The 16844-nt window shown below is 54.8% G+C and overlaps 3 protein-coding genes across 9 annotated transcripts in view; 1 reads left to right on the top strand and 2 right to left on the bottom strand.

Annotated features, from left to right (window-relative positions):
• Positions 1-6068, bottom strand: part of LOC133348257 (membrane-associated phosphatidylinositol transfer protein 2-like) — a 45895-nt gene extending 39827 nt beyond the window's left edge. For 2 of the 6 annotated variants that reach the window (XM_061560973.1, XM_061560977.1), the window contains exon 1: positions 5818-6068. The gene's annotated coding sequence lies outside the window, so the exon portion shown is untranslated. Of the gene's footprint in view, positions 1-112; positions 377-773; positions 913-5817 lie in introns of those variants that run through there. The other 4 variants (XM_061560976.1, XM_061560978.1, XM_061560975.1 and 1 more) reach the window with 3 other exon arrangements.
• A 1464-nt stretch (positions 6069-7532) lies between these two features.
• MTRFR (mitochondrial translation release factor in rescue) lies at positions 7533-10538 on the top strand. Its single transcript, XM_061560979.1, has 2 exons — positions 7533-8020; positions 9040-10538. The coding sequence occupies exons 1-2, from the start codon at positions 7724-7726 to the stop codon at positions 9253-9255; spliced, it is 513 nt and encodes a 170-aa protein (XP_061416963.1). The 5' UTR covers positions 7533-7723; the 3' UTR covers positions 9256-10538.
• Positions 10525-16624, bottom strand: CDK2AP1 (cyclin dependent kinase 2 associated protein 1). 2 transcript variants are annotated; one of them, XM_061560980.1, is made up of 4 exons: positions 15823-16624; positions 13898-14049; positions 11535-11673; positions 10525-10881 (listed from the first exon to the last, which is right to left on the bottom strand). In XM_061560980.1, exons 1-4 carry the CDS (start codon positions 15875-15877, stop codon positions 10814-10816), a joined length of 414 nt encoding a protein of 137 aa, XP_061416964.1. In that variant the 5' UTR covers positions 15878-16624; the 3' UTR covers positions 10525-10813. The 2 variants fall into 2 exon arrangements, with proteins under 2 accessions (XP_061416964.1, XP_061416965.1); XM_061560981.1 differs by having other exon boundaries at positions 11544-11673; positions 15823-16618.
• Between the last annotated feature and the right edge of the window lie 220 nt (positions 16625-16844).

Raw genomic sequence — 16844 nt, 5'->3', positions numbered from 1 at the left:
ACATACACACCATCACACACCCACATCACGTAAGACGCACCCCACCATACGTCACACAGCACATACAGCATGTTGTTGAATATCTACCACGCAAACCACCAGAATACATTACCGTAGTAAGGCCGCCTGGCATGAACTCAAACCGAAACACCGTCTCAACGGAACGCAGTGCGAGCCACGTTGACCCCAAGCCAACCCCCCCACGCCGTCACACAGCGACCTGCTGCTCGTCCTCGCCGCCAGCCACTGTCACGAGCCTCTCGCACGTCCAATTCCACACGCTCTAGAATCGTGTCATTTTCTCCCGAGCCGCACACACCGGCTCGTGATGAAAATAATAAAATAACGTCCCATTTATAACGTACACAGAATTGGTGCCACATCAAGCCACTAACGCAAGCGAGGGGCGTGGAGTGTCGTCACTCTAGCAGCATGTCAGCGTTTACTCTGCAGCACAGCAAAGAATGCTGGGCAGCTTCTTGCACCAGTGATCTGGGAGCATTTTTTTGGCTAAATATGGCCTAAGGCGAGGAGCACCGAACTCCGTGTCGGCATGGCAGTGGTGGGAGGAAGAGATGGTGTCGGCTCCACTCCCCTTTTGTGCTGCCACCGGTGAACTCGACCCGCATGTCTATCGAGGTCTCCCTGGTTGAGAGGAGGATGTGTGTGTGCGTGCGTGGACGTGTGAGATTAGGTGGAAGCAGGAAGACACATCTGTCTAAACATGGGCGTGTATTCATGTCTGGGCAGTGACTGTGTGCAAGTTAACTTACGTAAGCGGACTCGAACACGTGCACGCCACACGCACGCTTTCGCACGCGTCCGCACGCGTTCGTGCGTTCGTGCACTCACGCCGACCGCGACTCCCTGTGAGTGCACAGAGCAACTAGGAGATGACCAAGCCTCGGGTTAGCCCAGGAGGAATCTCAGAAGCTCGTCGTGAGTGCAGCGTCTGTCCTTCTTAAACACCGCTTGAATTATACATGCAGTAATATGCATTACAAGACATTGGCTAAGTCTACATGAATAATGTATCCGGTTCACCTTGCCCATAGGCTCCAGGTGCATTATTTAAATGGAACCGGGGCCTGTGACACGTGCCCGTCACGGGAGGACACGGCACTCGAACGCATCACCCCGAACCCAGAAGCGCCACTGCGCTCCTCCTGTTGACGACGGTGCAACGGGTGATGGAGGAGCCAGCGTCGGGCGTCATTTCAGAATGTACCCTCACGCCTCCGAGACGATCCTCCAAAACACGTGGAATAAAAATAGCACCAGCAATTCTGGTGTCCAGGCCCCGTGCTCTCCGATAACGACGCCATCCGTCGCCCTCGTCTTCCGATGCCACGGCTCCCCCTCCTCGGGTCCACATCTCGCCACAAATCCTCCGTGAAAAATGCCACCAACGACGAGGCAGGCAGCCGGCCGCCTCAGCCGCCTTTCTCTGCTCACAAGGTCACCGCTGCGGCAGTGCACTCATTGTTAATGCGTTTCTAAAGCGGGAGATTATGAACCTTGATCATTTGAACTGTACTGCGTTCCTATGAACCCTGTAGTGAACCAGGAAGGCAAAGGTCTGCAGGTCCCCATCCGCGCCGTGCAGAGCGGCCGCCTGGAGGCGGTGGTTACGCGCGGCCACGTCACACGAGCATCACCCGGTGGTCGCCATGGAAACCTCGGCTCAGAGGCAGCTGCGAGAAGCTGTTGCAGAAAAACACCCCCGAGCAGAACGGGCCCCCCCCCGCCCCCCACAGAGACAGCGGCCACACACACACAAACCCACGGGCACCACACACATCCACGATTACATACACGCGCCCCCTGTCTAGCGAAATCCCCAAGTGGTGGTACTCCTGGTCCCCGTGGGGAGGTTGAATACCCACGGCCACCGATGGGGCCACTGCCCACTCACGCAAGCAACCACTAATCCACTGGCCACTGTAATCTTTAGCAGTTACCAAGGACAGTGCTCACACGCACGTACGTGCATGTGCACACACTCACGTGACGCTAACCCCTTCTGAGGACAAATAATGTTCAAAGAGACGGCATCATATAAAATCACGTGGATGAGAGTGCAGTCATCATTAACCTTGCTCTGACATGCCCTCCCATCACACCTGCACCCATCACAGCTGCCCACCCATCACGCAAAAGGTGGGGAAATGACAGGTGCCAGAGGAGAACGAATAAGCAAAGCCAAATTTGCACTGGATTTTCTTGAAGACAGCTCTGCAATTCCAGAGCTGGTTCCCCACAGCACCAGGAGGTAACACAAGCTGACGGTCGCTCCATCAGCGAGGACAAGCACGGTTCTCGACAAACATTTAAAGTGGCTGCACATGCAGCGCTGTGGCACCAGTCACTGCCATTCCCCACAGAAATGCACGAGGTTGCAGTTTGTGCAAATTTAGTGATGTTTATTGCAATGTATTTTTAACTTGGTTATAGAAACACTGGCAAGTTAGAATGTTATTGGTGAAAACGAAAGAACCATTCTGTGTTTTTTGGTGTATGCAGACCGCAGTGTTTACATCGTCAGCTTTTGAACCCAGAGGATGCCATTCCCTTACTGACCCCTTGCCCATTAACATAATTGCCTCTTGGGACCTAATAGAGCTTAATCGGGGCGCAGCGCCTGATCCCACGTGCACGTAGGCCCCAAATGCAGAAGGGCCTCCATGCAAGATGACGTAGCGAGTCTCCCTAGCATTCTGCAGATGCATGGGCCCTCTCGGGTCCCATGCTGTAGTTGAGGCGACCAAAAGGGAGGTCATTAGAACCAGGGTTGAGCAAGTCACCGTCCGCTCTACGAGCTCGTTTTACAGTTGCAGCGAGGTTAAACATTAAATTGGTCAGAGTAGCATGCTGGACCATTTCCAGGACACAGTAGCAATCATCCGGCGTGGTAAGTGGGCGCCACAGCTGTCGCTCTGGCACAGGGTCAAACACGCGGGGGCTGCACGTGGGTTTACACGAACAGCGGTAGTTACTGCAGTGCATTAACACTGTCATCGTGCCTAAAATGTTAGCCCATGTATGAGGCTCAGAGCGATTGGGCACGACCACCATGATGATCACAACAACCGCAAAAACCCCACACTCCTCCTCCTCCCGGGACACATTTCAGGAACTCGGCCAATGCATGTATGTATATATGTTCAACTTTTTTAGCACCGTACGTAGCCAGTGTTATGTGACACGGAAACAAGATCGCTACGCATTCTCCAGGACACATCTGTCGTGAGCTGCATCTGGCTATAAATAACGGCAGAATTTTGAGTTATGTTAGTTTCTACCACAACAACCCAATCCAAATGTTCACTACAGCTGGTCCAAAATACCACAGCGCAGGTTATTTTCTGAACCAAGCCTCGTTCTCCCATCTCCATGTTCTCACTATACCAGCTTCCATTCACGAGGGTGTGGACGACAAGATCTTTGAGCTCACATTCAAATTCATCCACGGCCTTGACCCCCCTCCTCACTACCCCTGCAGCCTCCTCCACTGCATGTCCTAGCAGCTCCCCCTCTGGTCCATCTGCTCCACGAATTCTGGCCACCTTGTTTCCAGGATCCACTGCTTTGCCATTTGTGGAGGCTGTTTTAGCTGTAAGTCTCTGCGAGTATATTTGCCTTAATGTGGGTCTTTGCGTCTCTCGTGAATATACTTGCCTCTATGGGTTGGTGGGTTGCTCCTTTAACCACGACACTCCCCCCTATCCTCTGGAACTCCCTTCCCAGGCAACTCCGCCTGGTCCTCTCTCTTGATTTCAAGTCTCTCCTCAAAACGTCGTTTAATCCTGCCTTTTGGACCCCATTAATTGCTTCCTTTTGGTGAGTGGATAAGTGAATAGGTGAACATGTGGGTAAGTGGATGAGCATGTGAATGAGTGTGGGGTAGGTGTGTAGGTGAATGGGTGTGTGAGTGAGCGTGTGGGCTTCGCTAGGTATGTTGAACTTCTTTCGCACGTCGCCTACCGTGCTCATCGGAGGTGCAGGACAACAAACCCAGCGACCCGAGTTCGATTCCCACTTATGGGCAACACCAGTGACGATTATCTGAACCGGTCCTCGGCCTCCCATAGGTCGACTCAGCCTCAAATGAGTACCTGGTGTGGTGTGTAAACAACATCACTTGGGAGACAAAGGCGGCCAGACGTGGTGCTTGCCACCCACCCCCTCATGTGCCATGCCGGCCTTCATAGGTGCTCGCTAACAGCACTTGCCCCAGCAGTTTGTTAAGGCTATAGGGGGACATTTGGCATTGGTGAGTGGGCAAATTGCTCTCAAAATCTCTGACTTAGTCGCCTGCTTACACGTGGAAGTCTCTGGTTGAAGAGGCGTCCACATAAGGGATTCAGTTACATGCCACGAAGTTGTGCAACTTACTGCTCAGGTGTCAACCTGCCAATTTACATCCCTGACAAGTCAAGTCCTGCACCCAGCTCACGCGTCCATGAATCAGCTCAGGGCGGCTCAGCAACTATGGGCCGGCTACACCAAGCAGCAGGAGGAGCAGCAGCAAGAGGATGAGGAGCAGCAGGAGGATGAGGGGATGCCTCTGCAACAGCACGGGGCCTTGCACCGTCCACTGCTGCTGGTTGCTCTCAGCGAGGGGGCGCGGGTCCCCAAGTCTCAATTTACAACAACAAATCGGCACCTGATTTTGCTCCGGTTCCACAGCGATAACCCTGGACCTGGCGGCCTCCCACTTACAGCTCTAATCTGATTACGCGGCCATAAACTTCACTTTAACAGCCTAACAGCCTCGCGTCCCATCACTCACACCGCGCTCGACCACTCTCACACACATTCACCTCGCTCCCACGCACCCCCATGCACCCACCCCTCACACAACGCGATTCACTCTCCACGCCATTCCCGCACGGAATTCACACCTCAACGCCAATTCCCAGGAACGCCTCCTGACACCCCCCCCCCAGGTCGCCCCCTGTATGTCAGATGCCACAGGTCCCCCTTGTTTCCTAGGTCCCCCCGACTTCCAGGAGGTCCCAGGTCCAACCCTGACCTCCCAGGTCCAACCCTGACCTTCCAGGTCCCCACTGACTTCACAGCCCCCCCCCCCCCCAGGCTGACTTCACAGCCCCCCCCCCCAGGCTGACTTCACAGCCCCCCCCCCCAGGCTGACTCTAGCAGACAGCGACATGACACGGGGGGGGGGGGGCTCTCTATGGCCCCACCGCTCCGCCACGCGTGGACGAGACGATGGGAGAGACGCTGGGGACAGGGGCCGCGCCTGTCGTTCCTGTGAAGGAATGATGACCCCCCCCTGTGAGATGATGACCCCCCCTGTGAGATGATGACCCCCCCTGTGAGATGATGACCCCTCCTGAGATGATGATGACCCCTGTGAGATGATGACCCCCCCTGTGAGATGATGACCCCTCGTGAGATGATGATGACCCCTGTGAGATGATGACCCCCCCCCCCCTGTGAGATGATGATGACCCCTGTGAGAGGATGACCCCCCTGTGAGATGGTGATGACCCCTGTGAGATGATGATGACCCCTGTGAGGGGATGACCCCCCCTGTGAGATGATGATGATGATGACCCCCCTGAGGGGATCAATCCGTGCATGTGGCGATCAGCGGCCCTGACCCACGTAGGAACGGCATCCCCGCTCCCCGGACTCTCCCCCCTCACCTCCTCCCCCACTCTACCAACACCGAACCCCCTTTCCTGTCTCCCAATGGCTGCTGCCCCTGCAGCCCGCGCCCCCCGCTACCCGCTACTCCACCACCGCCGCCGCCGCCGCCGAGCCCCGTTATGATGGTGGCCGTCCACGTACCGAGATCCCGGGGCCGCGCCTGACCGCCTGGAGCGACCCGCGCCTCCCGGGCCCCCAACCCGCGGGGCCCGAGCGCGGAGCGGCCCCGGCCGCCATTTCAAGCCGCAGGCTCAGGGATGGCTGCCGCTGATGCTGCTGCTGCTGATGATGCTGCTGCTGATGATGCCGCTGATGCAGATCCCGCTGCTGTTTGTCGGGGCGGCCCCGCTCGGCGGCTCCAGCCCCGACTCATTCAGGCGGGGACTGAAAGCGACGGGGATAGAAAACTCCCTCTAGTGGTGCAAGTGTGTGCACTCACCCAGCGTGCAGAACACCCCCCCACCCACTCACCCCCCACCCACCCCCCACTCACTCCCCCACCACCCACTCACCCCCCACCCACCACTCAGCCCCACCCCCCACCACTCACCCACCACACACACCCACCACACACCCACCCAATACACTCACCCCCACCCACCCCCCACTCACTCCCCCACCACCCACTCACCCACCCCCCACCACTCAGCCCCACCCCCCACCACTCACCCACCACACACACCCACCACACACCCCACCCACAACACTCACCCCCACCCACCCCCCACTCACTCCCCCACCACCCACTCACCCACCCCCCACCACTCAGCCCCACCCCCCACCACTCACCCACCACACACACCCACCACACACACCCACCCACAACACTCACCCCCACCCACCCCCCACTCACTCCCTCACCACCCACTCACCCACCCCCCACCACTCAGCCCCACCCCCCACCACTCACCCACCACACACACCCAGCCACAACACTCACCCCCACCCACCCCCCACTCACTCCCCCACCACCCACTCACCCACCCCCCACCACTCAGCCCCACCCCCCACCACTCACCCACCACCCACACACACCCACCACACACACCCACCCCCACCCGCAACACTCACCACGCAGTACACTCACCACGCAGTACACTCACCATACGGTACTCACCACACAGTACACTCACCATACTGTACACTCACCACACAGTACACTCACCATACTGTACACTCACTACACAGTACACTCACCACACAGTACACTCACCACACAGTACACTCACCATACTGTACACTCACCACACAGTACACTCACCATACTGTACACTCACTACGCAGTACACTCACCACGCAGTACACTCACCACACTGTACACTCACCACACAGTACACTCACCATACTGTACACTCACCACACAGTACACTCACCATACTGTACACTCACTACGCAGTACACTCACCACGCAGTACACTCACCACACAGTACACTCACCACACAGTACACTCACCACACAGTACACTCACCATACTGTACACTCACTACGCAGTACACTCACCACGCAGTACACTCACCACACAGTACACTCACCATACTGTACACTCACTACGCAGTACACTCACCATACTGTACACTCACCATACTGTACACTCACCACACAGTACACTCACCATACTGTACACTCACTACGCAGTACACTCACCACGCAGTACACTCACCACGCAGTACACTCACCACGCAGTACACTCACCACGCAGTACACTCACCACGCAGTACACTCACCATACGCAGTACACTCACCACGCAGTACACTCACCACGCAGTACACTCACCACGCAGTACACTCACCACGCAGTACACTCACCACGCAGTACACATGTTTGTGTGACGTCACGTCCGCCCCGGCGGTTGTTTCCGGCAGGATTCTTGGGTTCCCCGAACGGGCTTCCCCAACCTGAGGCCGGCTGCGGTCCCCGCGTCGTCTCCCTCCCGCGTCTCGCCGCGTCTCGCCAGCGCCCTTCTCTCCCCGGCGGTGTCCCAGTCCCGGCGGTGCATCTGTCGCAGGCTCATCTCGCCACGCTATCGGTGACCGCACGTGGCCCCCATGCCTCCCCGCATTCTGTGGTGGGGCCCTGTGGCCTCCTGCCGCGCCGTCTCCTCGTTCTTCAGCTTCTGTTCCGTCGCGGCCCGGGGCTCGCGGGGGGCCCCCGTGTGGGCCCCCCTCGGCCCCCGAGGGCCGGGGGCCCCCCGAGGGAAGGCGTCAGGGCCGAGGTTGGAGGAGCTGCGCGAGGAGGAGCTGAGGGAGCAGTTCGTGCGCGGGAGCGGCCCCGGGGGCCAGGCCACCAACAAGACGAGCAACTGCGTGGTGCTCAAGCACCTGCCCTCGGGCATCGTGGTCAAGGCACGCACGGCCCCCCCCTCCTCTACTCTGACAGGGGCTCTCTCGCCTGTGACATCGGTGCATGGTAGTGGGCACCGGTGTGTCCGTGTGTGTGGTGCATGGTAGCGTGTTCGTTGTGTATCGGTAGATGTTCGTGTCTATTGGTCACCACACACAAACGCGCTTGTGTGAGGAGCGGTAGTGTAGCGGTTCGCGCTACGTACCCGGCAACCCGAGTTGGATTCCTGTTCACGGCCAATACCAGCGACGATGATATGAACTTGTCCTGAGCCTCAAATGAAAACCGCGTGCAGCATGTCCACAGTCCATTACAGCTATACGGGGGGATCTGTGGCAGTGTTTCGTGCACAGTTGCATTAACTCTAAGCCTGCAGCACGAGTTGGTGTGACCGGCATTGACCTCTACTGGACATGCCGCACCATCAGCCCCACGAGCAGCATTGGGGAGGACGCAGGCAACCCACTCACCTGGCCAGGGAAATTATCGGCTCTCCTGTCCACTTCCTGGCCACCGAAACTTAAGCGCAGGCCACACTGTCAATCCAACCTAAAAACTTAGTCCAGGTATCCCCTATACCCACTCTCGACTCAGACCATGATCCCTTCCTCTGGGGTCAATACAATGGCTGCCATTTGTATATAGAACTTCATTTCGCACCATACGCAGCCAACAGACTTTGTGGGAAGCTAACAGTGGTTGTCCTGAATATTCTCACCCAGCCATAGGAACGTGGAATGTCCATCACTGGCTCAGGGCTGTAAACAGGAGAGAAGCACTGCCGTAATGCTCATTTAATTAACAACTAAATTTGATCTCTTGAAACGGCTGTGTTGTTACCCGTGCCACATTGGAAGGGCTCGGCTTCTGATGGGTGTCGCTCGTGACGTTTGCTCAGGTTTTTTGTCGTCAGTAGCCTGCGGTAGGTGGCACGGTAGCTCGTAAGAGCAGACGTGCGAGCCTCGGCGAGAGGAGGAATACTGGATGTGGTGTGAAACGATGGCTTGCGTGCAACCCACAGTGCCACCAGACACGCTCGCTGGAGACCAATCGCAAGCTGGCACGCGGGATTCTGCGCGCGAAGCTGGACGAGCACACCCATGGGGACGCGAGCGCCGTGCGGCTGCAGCGGCTGGAAGGCCAGCGGCAGCGCGCCGCTGCCAAGGCGATCAGCCGTCGCTCGCTCGAGCGCAAGCGGGCATTCCAGTCGCTCGACCCAACCAGCACGAGCCCCTGACGGCACCTGCGCTGCCGGGATGTCACTGTGGGCAATGAGGCCGCAACGTCCAAAGAACTTGAATGAGAAGTATATTTTAAGGCAATGTTATCTCCAATATCCCAAATCTCAGAAAAAGCATAGGAATGGCTAAATCACTTACAATTCAGTCTCTAAAGGTTGCACTTGATTTGCCGTATGTGAGAAGAAGAGTGAATAGTTCACTGGTCAACGCAGAGAGTGGGGCAGCCTATGAGAGCAACATCTCTGAAGAAGCACCGCCGTGTAGCCCTGAACTGTGCTGGATAGGAACCGCCACAGTAGTCTGTCCTCGGTGAGACACGAAACAAAATGTGTTGCGACCCCGTGACATTGGAAACAATCGGCCACGTGCGCTTGCGTCGCAGTCCAAATTTGAGAAATGACCGGCAAATTCCAGTCCCCGACTGCGTCGCAAGCTTGCGAGAGGTGGCGGCGACGTGGAGAGGGAGGCCTTCATGCAGCAGTGGATTGCTCGTGGCTGATGATGAAGGCATAAAACTTAAAAGTTGGAGCAATTTATTTGTATGGTTAAGGGCATTATTTGATAACGCATTTGAATATTTACGTAATTCACTTTTACCGCATAAGGATATTGGAACTGCTAAAGTGATGCCAACAAGGGAGATATCTGGTCTGAGCCCTCGGACTTAGGCTGTTGCCTTGCTTTGGAGTTATTGCATAACCATGTTGGATATTTACCCAGGAAAATATCACCAAGTCAAAAGACCTTTGCAGGAGGGACCCTGTATCAGGATTTGATCCCAATGTATTGCATGTGTTAGAAAACTGGAGCCCAAATTGAAAACCCATACGGGGAGGGGTAACGCAGAATAGTGCAACTTCGTGGCCCACCTTATGGCCCCAAGCCCCCTTCTGGCCAGACCTGCGTATCCTCTAAAATATGACAAAATCATGCACATTTAATGCAGTGTGATCGTAAGCAAAAGCATAAAAAACAATTACTCATCAGTATTTGCAGTTGTTAGAATATGTACACGTATTACACATGTACTTCATTTTCTTTAAGATTTTCTTAGGTGTTCATGATCGTACATGATATCTCCAAATGTGTCAAAATGGAGCGAAGAAAACAGTCCCATGACGAGTGTATACACAACAATGTCTGTGTAATGTGCTTCGTAATTGTTTATGACCACAATGTTTGCAACTTGTTTGTGATTGAAGCAATCCAGAACATGCAGAAAAATATCGACTCTTCACACCTTGATGCAACAGTGAAATAAAAGGAATGTTTGAAAGTATTACTTTATTTTGCAAAAGGTGTTGTATAAAAATGAGACAGACCGGGCTTAAATTACACAACCCTAATCAACACAACATCCACGGTGGTCGGCAGTTGCCTCTCAAGGCTGCAGGAGCTCCGAGCTGGTACCACGTGCCATCTGCGAGTGCACTTCCCGCTAAGACGGTAGGGCACCCGAGACCTTTATAGATTGGCGCTTGTGGCAAGACGTCGTTGAGACGGTGAAAACCGGTACCCAAGTGTGTGCCGAACCTTGCCTCGATGGGCGCTGTTTTAGGAACGCGCGGATCGTTCCGTCTCGGCCAGACACTCGCGCACAAGCGCGCGCGCGTGCATGATGCCTGGAAAGAAACACACAACAAGATCCCCCTATTTGCGAGTCCATGGGTTTTTGAGTCTTTGCAAGTCTAATTGTGACCACGGTGGAGTGAAATCCATCACTCGGATTGCTGATCATGGCCAATCATACACTTGCAGTTGGCTACGAATGGAACCATCTGGCGTCCCCAGATACGAACGAGTGTCTTCTCCAAACTTGCATCGCACAGCTCCAAACTAGATTGCTTTTCAAATATTCTTAGGTTTTTTCGGTAAAGTCACGTAGGAAAAACATTAAAATTAATAAAAATAAAAAAATATATAAAATAAAAAAATAAAAATCACGACGTTTCGGAGGCAACACAAGCTTCCGTCTTTTCAAATGATACACGAACGCAATCCACCCAAGTGGCTCAGCGGTATTGCGAGCGGCTCGCAACTGGAAGGTTCTGAGATCAAAACCTGGTTGGGAAGGGACTGACTTAACCCATCATCAACCCCCTCTGAGGTCAATAAAAAATGGCATTGTGGCAAAGAACTGTTTTGTGCTGTCAGGTTTTCCTCCACTGCCTCAAGAGACGAGCAAATGCCTTCCTCACTTCAGCAGGTACTCGCTGTGACTTTACATTCGTGAAGATGCGCGATTGGTGAGTGGCGCTGGCCATGCGAGTCGCACTGTGCTCACCGCGCTTGAGCCGCTCCGTGGCGCTCTTGCTCCCCGCGTACGTGGGGCGGATGTCGCGGCCCAGCTCCTCGATGACGGCCAGCAGCTCGGCGTATTTGCTCTGTGGCGGCTGCTGTGGGCCCCCTCCAGCCTCAACACAACACACGCGGTCAACACGCGCGTGTGAGCAGCACACCAACCATTCCACATCCCCCAACCCCGCGTGGCGACCGGAGCTCTTTGGCCGATGCACACCACCACCAGCTCAATAACTGTGGCCATGTTTTGTCTTTCAGACAACCGACTCCATTGTGTTGAAAAATCGGATTTGCCTGCAAACATGTTTTGTTATTCTTAGGTTTTTTCGGTAAAGTCACGTAGGTAAAAAACATTAAAAAGTAAAATAAAATAAAAATCACGACGTTTCAGAGGCAACACAAGCTTCCGTCTTCAGGTGGTACCGTCACAGCCACGACAGCTGTATCAAGTAAATGAGAGATTGCAGAAGCTACCACTCCGTTTATATAATGGTTGGAGAAGGTGGTGGGGCAAGGGCCGCATACTTTTATTAATATGGTAAGGTGAGGCTTAAGACTAAGAATAGACTCCATAACAAAGGCTGAGCCTTTGTTATGGAGAGGTGCGGTTTATGACTCAACCTGTAACAGGGAGACCACCACTAGACATGGTAAAACTGTGATGGTTGTCTGTCAAATAAGATTGGCAAATAAGTGTAGTTAAATCTTTTTTGCATGGTTAATCACATCTTTCCAATGATTACTCAGTTTGTAACCGTCATCACGGTTGAAATTATGTCTGTGTTTGTATATTTGTATGGCTTCGTGTACAAACCTTTGATGGTAGCCAGGAGGTTTGCAGAGAACCTTGGTCTCGGAAAATACAATTTCATGAGAGCCCACCGAGTTGAGGCAATGAATGGCAACGGCCGAAGAATCAGTTCTGCCGTGTTTCAGATCTGACTTGTGCTCGCGGACACGATCAGAAACATGACGTTTCGTTTCTCCAATGTAGCAATCACCACAAATGCAACTCAATTTGTAGACTCCAGGATACTGTAAGTCAGGAACGACATCCTTCACAGATGGAATAAAATCACGGATTTTATGCACTGTACTGAATCGGACTTGGATCTTATGTTTGTTTAGAATTTTGGAGATCTTTTTGGTCACGCCTGGTATGTATGGCAACGTGATAGTTTTGGTCGGAGTTTCATGTGGCTGTTTCTGTATGGTGGGAGAAACAGCTTGGCGGATAGTGCGGTCAGAGTATCCGTTCATCCTGAGGGCCCGATGTACATGTCTTAATTCACCGGCCAGGTGGTGTTGGTCAGAAATGCATGGGCTCTGTGGTATAGCGTTTTGATGAGAGAATTCTTTTGAGATAGGTGGTGGTGGGAATCCGGTTTCAAGTAGGAATCTGTGTGGGTGGCTTTCCTGTAGACAGAATGTCCCAAGGATCCGTCAGGCCTCCTCTCAAACAGAATATCCAAGAATGGTAGTTTACCGTCTTTCTCCACTTCCATGGTGAATCTGATGGATGGGTGTCTAGAATTGATGTGGTCCAAGAAGTGGTTCAATGCTGGGAGGCCATGTGCCCAGATGACGAAAGTGTCGTCCACATACCTCTTCCACAAGGAAGGACGCAGGGTGGATGTCTGGATGGCGTCCGATTCAAACTTATGTTGCAATCGGTTCTCAACTGATTGATTTACTCATTGGACTCGCTGGCCGCTGCAAACCTGCACCTCCGATTAGCATGGTTGGCTACGTACAGTGTGAAAGAAGTTTAACAAACATACAACCTCCATAAATAATTACTGTGTTCGGGCCCATCCGTGCATTAGCAGCCTACAAGTCTATTGGACGTGACCATCTCCCTCCTTGCCAACCAGCCACTGACGTCCACGAGAGCACATCCCTCGCATGTGCGTGGGATCCAGACACGGAGGGGGGGGGGTGTGACGTCACTATGACGTACGCACACCTGGCAGGCAGACAGGAATCCAGGGCGGAAGTTATCCAGCAAAAACTTGTTTCTCTTATCGTATAGACTGCTCTAAAAGCGCAGTCATTGTATTTATTTGAAGGGCATGAGAATGCCGAACTTGCGTGTTACCGACCGATCTAAATAGCTGTGAAATGGGCAATATAAAATTCGGTGTCTTGTGAAAAAACACGCTCACATTGACTTGCCGGAGAGCAGATCCATTCGTGACCCGCGACTATGAATCGGTTTGGCAACCTTGTGACGCATTCGGCCAGAGGTAATAACAGAGGTCAAACTCCGAATTGTGATGAGGAATGACCCGTTAGGGTCCGCGTCGGGTGCCCGGGGAGCAGCCACCAGGGACTCACCACGGAGAGGTATCCCAGAGAGGGGGGGCCGTAGTCGCTGAAGAGGGGGCGAGGGAGCGGCTGCGCCGCGGGGCCTGGGGACGGGACACCGCCCCCCCCCCCTGCAGGGAGACCACGAGAACCAGGACCAACCGCACTCACCAACCACGTCTCTAAATGTGGAGGGAAAAACCGGAGGACCCGGAGAAAAGTCCACGCGGACCACGGGAAGAACACGCACACCCCAAATACACAACAGGCGTCAGGTTCAGGATCTCACTCACGCGTCCTGCATAACAGGCGAGGGAGTTCACATCCCGCCACTCAACATCCACCAGGCGTCCCACACTCACCAATCACCACCACCACACTCACCAACCACCACCACCACACTCACCAACCACCACCACCACACTCACCAACCACCACCACCACACTCACCAACCACCACCACCACACTCACCAACCACCACCATCACACTCACCAACCACCACCATCACACTCACCAACCACCACCATCACACTCACCAACCACCACCACCACACCAACCACGACCACCACACTCACCACCACCATCACACTCACCACCACCACCACCACACTCACCACCACCACCATCACACTCACCACCACCACCATCACACTCACCAACCACCACCATCACACTCATCAACCACCACCACCACACTCACCAACCACCACCACCACACTCACCAACCACCACCACCACACTCACCAACCACCACCACCACACTCACCAACCACCACCACCACACTCACCAACCACCACCATCACACTCACCAACCACCACCATCACACTCACCAACCACCATCACACTCATCAACCACCACCATCACACTCACCAACCACCACCATCACACTCACCAACCACCACCATCACACTCACCAACCACCACCATCACACTCACCAACCACCACCACCACACTCACCACCCACCATCACACCAACCACCACCACCACCACACTCACCAACCACCACCACCACACTCACCAACCACCACCACACTCACCAACCACCACACACTCACCAACACCACCACACTCACCAACCACCACCACCACACTCACCAACCACCACCACCACACTCACCAACCACCACCACCACACTCACCAACCACCACCACCACACTCACCAACCACCACCACCACACTCACCAACCACCACCACCACACTCAACAACTAACACAACCACACTCACCAACCACCACCACACTCACCAACCACCACCACACTCACCACCACCACCACCACACTCACCAACCACCACCATCACACTCACCAACCACCACCATCACACTCACCAACCACCACCATCACACTCACCAACCACCACCATCACACTCACCAACCACCACCATCACACTCACCAACTACCACCACCACCACACTCACCAACCACCACCACCACCACACTCACCAATCACACTCACTAACCACCACCATCACCAACCACCACCATCACACTCACCAACCACCACCACCACACTCTCCAACCACCACCATCACACTCTCCAACCACCACCATCACACTCACCAACCACCACCATCACACTCACCAACCACCATCACACACACCAACCACCACCACCACACTCTCCAACCACCACCATCACACTCACCAACCACCACCACCACACTCACCAACCACCACCACCACACTCACCAACCACCATCACACTCACCAACCACCACCACCACCACACTCACCAACCACCACCATCACACTCACCAACCACCATCACACTCACCAACCACCACCATCACACTCACCAACCACCACCACCACACTCACCACCACCATCACACTCACCACCACCACCACACTCACCACCACCATGATACTCACCACCACCACCACACTCACCACCACCACCACACTCACCACCACCATGATACTCACCAACTCTCCCACTCTCACCTTGACTGTTCACCGGGAGAGGCGCGGGGGACGAGGAGTTGGGCTTGAACGACATCGCAGCGCAGAGCCGGGGCGAGGCGGACGATGATGAAGGCGTCAGATGATGAATAATGGGAGAGAATGATATGTGGATGGGATAGCGAGACAATGGTAATGAAGCGCGAATCGGTGGATGAGCTGGGTTATATTGCTGCTGCTGCTGCTGTTGTTGTTGATGATGATGATGATGCTGCTGCTGTTGATGATGCTGATGCTGCTGTTGTTGATGCTAGGCTGTTGTTGATGATGCTGCTGATGCTGCTGCTGTTATTGTTGTTGATGCCACGGCTGTGGTTGATGTTGATGATGCTGCTACGGCTGTGGTTGATGATGCTGCTACGGCTGTGGTTGATGTTGATGATGCTGCTACGGCTGTGGTTGATGATGCTGCTACGGCTGTGGTTGATGTTGATGATGCTGCTACGGCTGTGGTTGATGATGCTGCTACGGCTGTGGTTGATGATGCTGCTACGGCTGTTGTTGATGTTGATGATGCTGCTACGGCTGTGGGTGTCGCTGGCCCCGCAAAGCCGCCGGAAGGTCTCGGCTTTGTCGCCGGTAGAAATGGCGGCGTGACCCCGGAAGCCGGCGCGGGGTCCGCGGGAGAGGAAACGAAGCTGGGCACGAGGAGGAGCGGAGAGGGAGCGGAGGACGACGCGAGGGGCAGTGAGGAGGAGAGGGACTGACATTTACTTAAAATAACAGAAGTGAAACTCCGAGGCACGCGTTCAGGGTTTATCTTCCGCTTCCGGGTGGCCCCACCCCCCACGTGGCCCCACCCCCCACGTGGCCCCACCCCCCACGTGGCCCCACCCCCCACGTGGCCCCACCCCCCACGTGGCCCCACCCCCCACGTGGCCCCACCCCCCACGTGGCCCCACCCCCCACGTGGCCCCACCCCCCACGTGGCCCCACCCCCCACGTGGCCCCACCCCCCACGTGGCCCCACCCTGTGGGATTTAAACCTCGCACGGGGAGAGGCA

Source organism: Lethenteron reissneri, chromosome 27 (genome assembly GCF_015708825.2).
Source record: "Lethenteron reissneri isolate LAM-NWPU_2019-01 chromosome 27, ASM1570882v1, whole genome shotgun sequence".
Lineage (NCBI taxonomy): Eukaryota > Metazoa > Chordata > Hyperoartia > Petromyzontiformes > Petromyzontidae > Lethenteron > Lethenteron reissneri.
The sequence above is the reverse complement of the archived record's forward strand: the minus strand, read 5'-3'. Positions and strand labels throughout refer to the sequence as shown.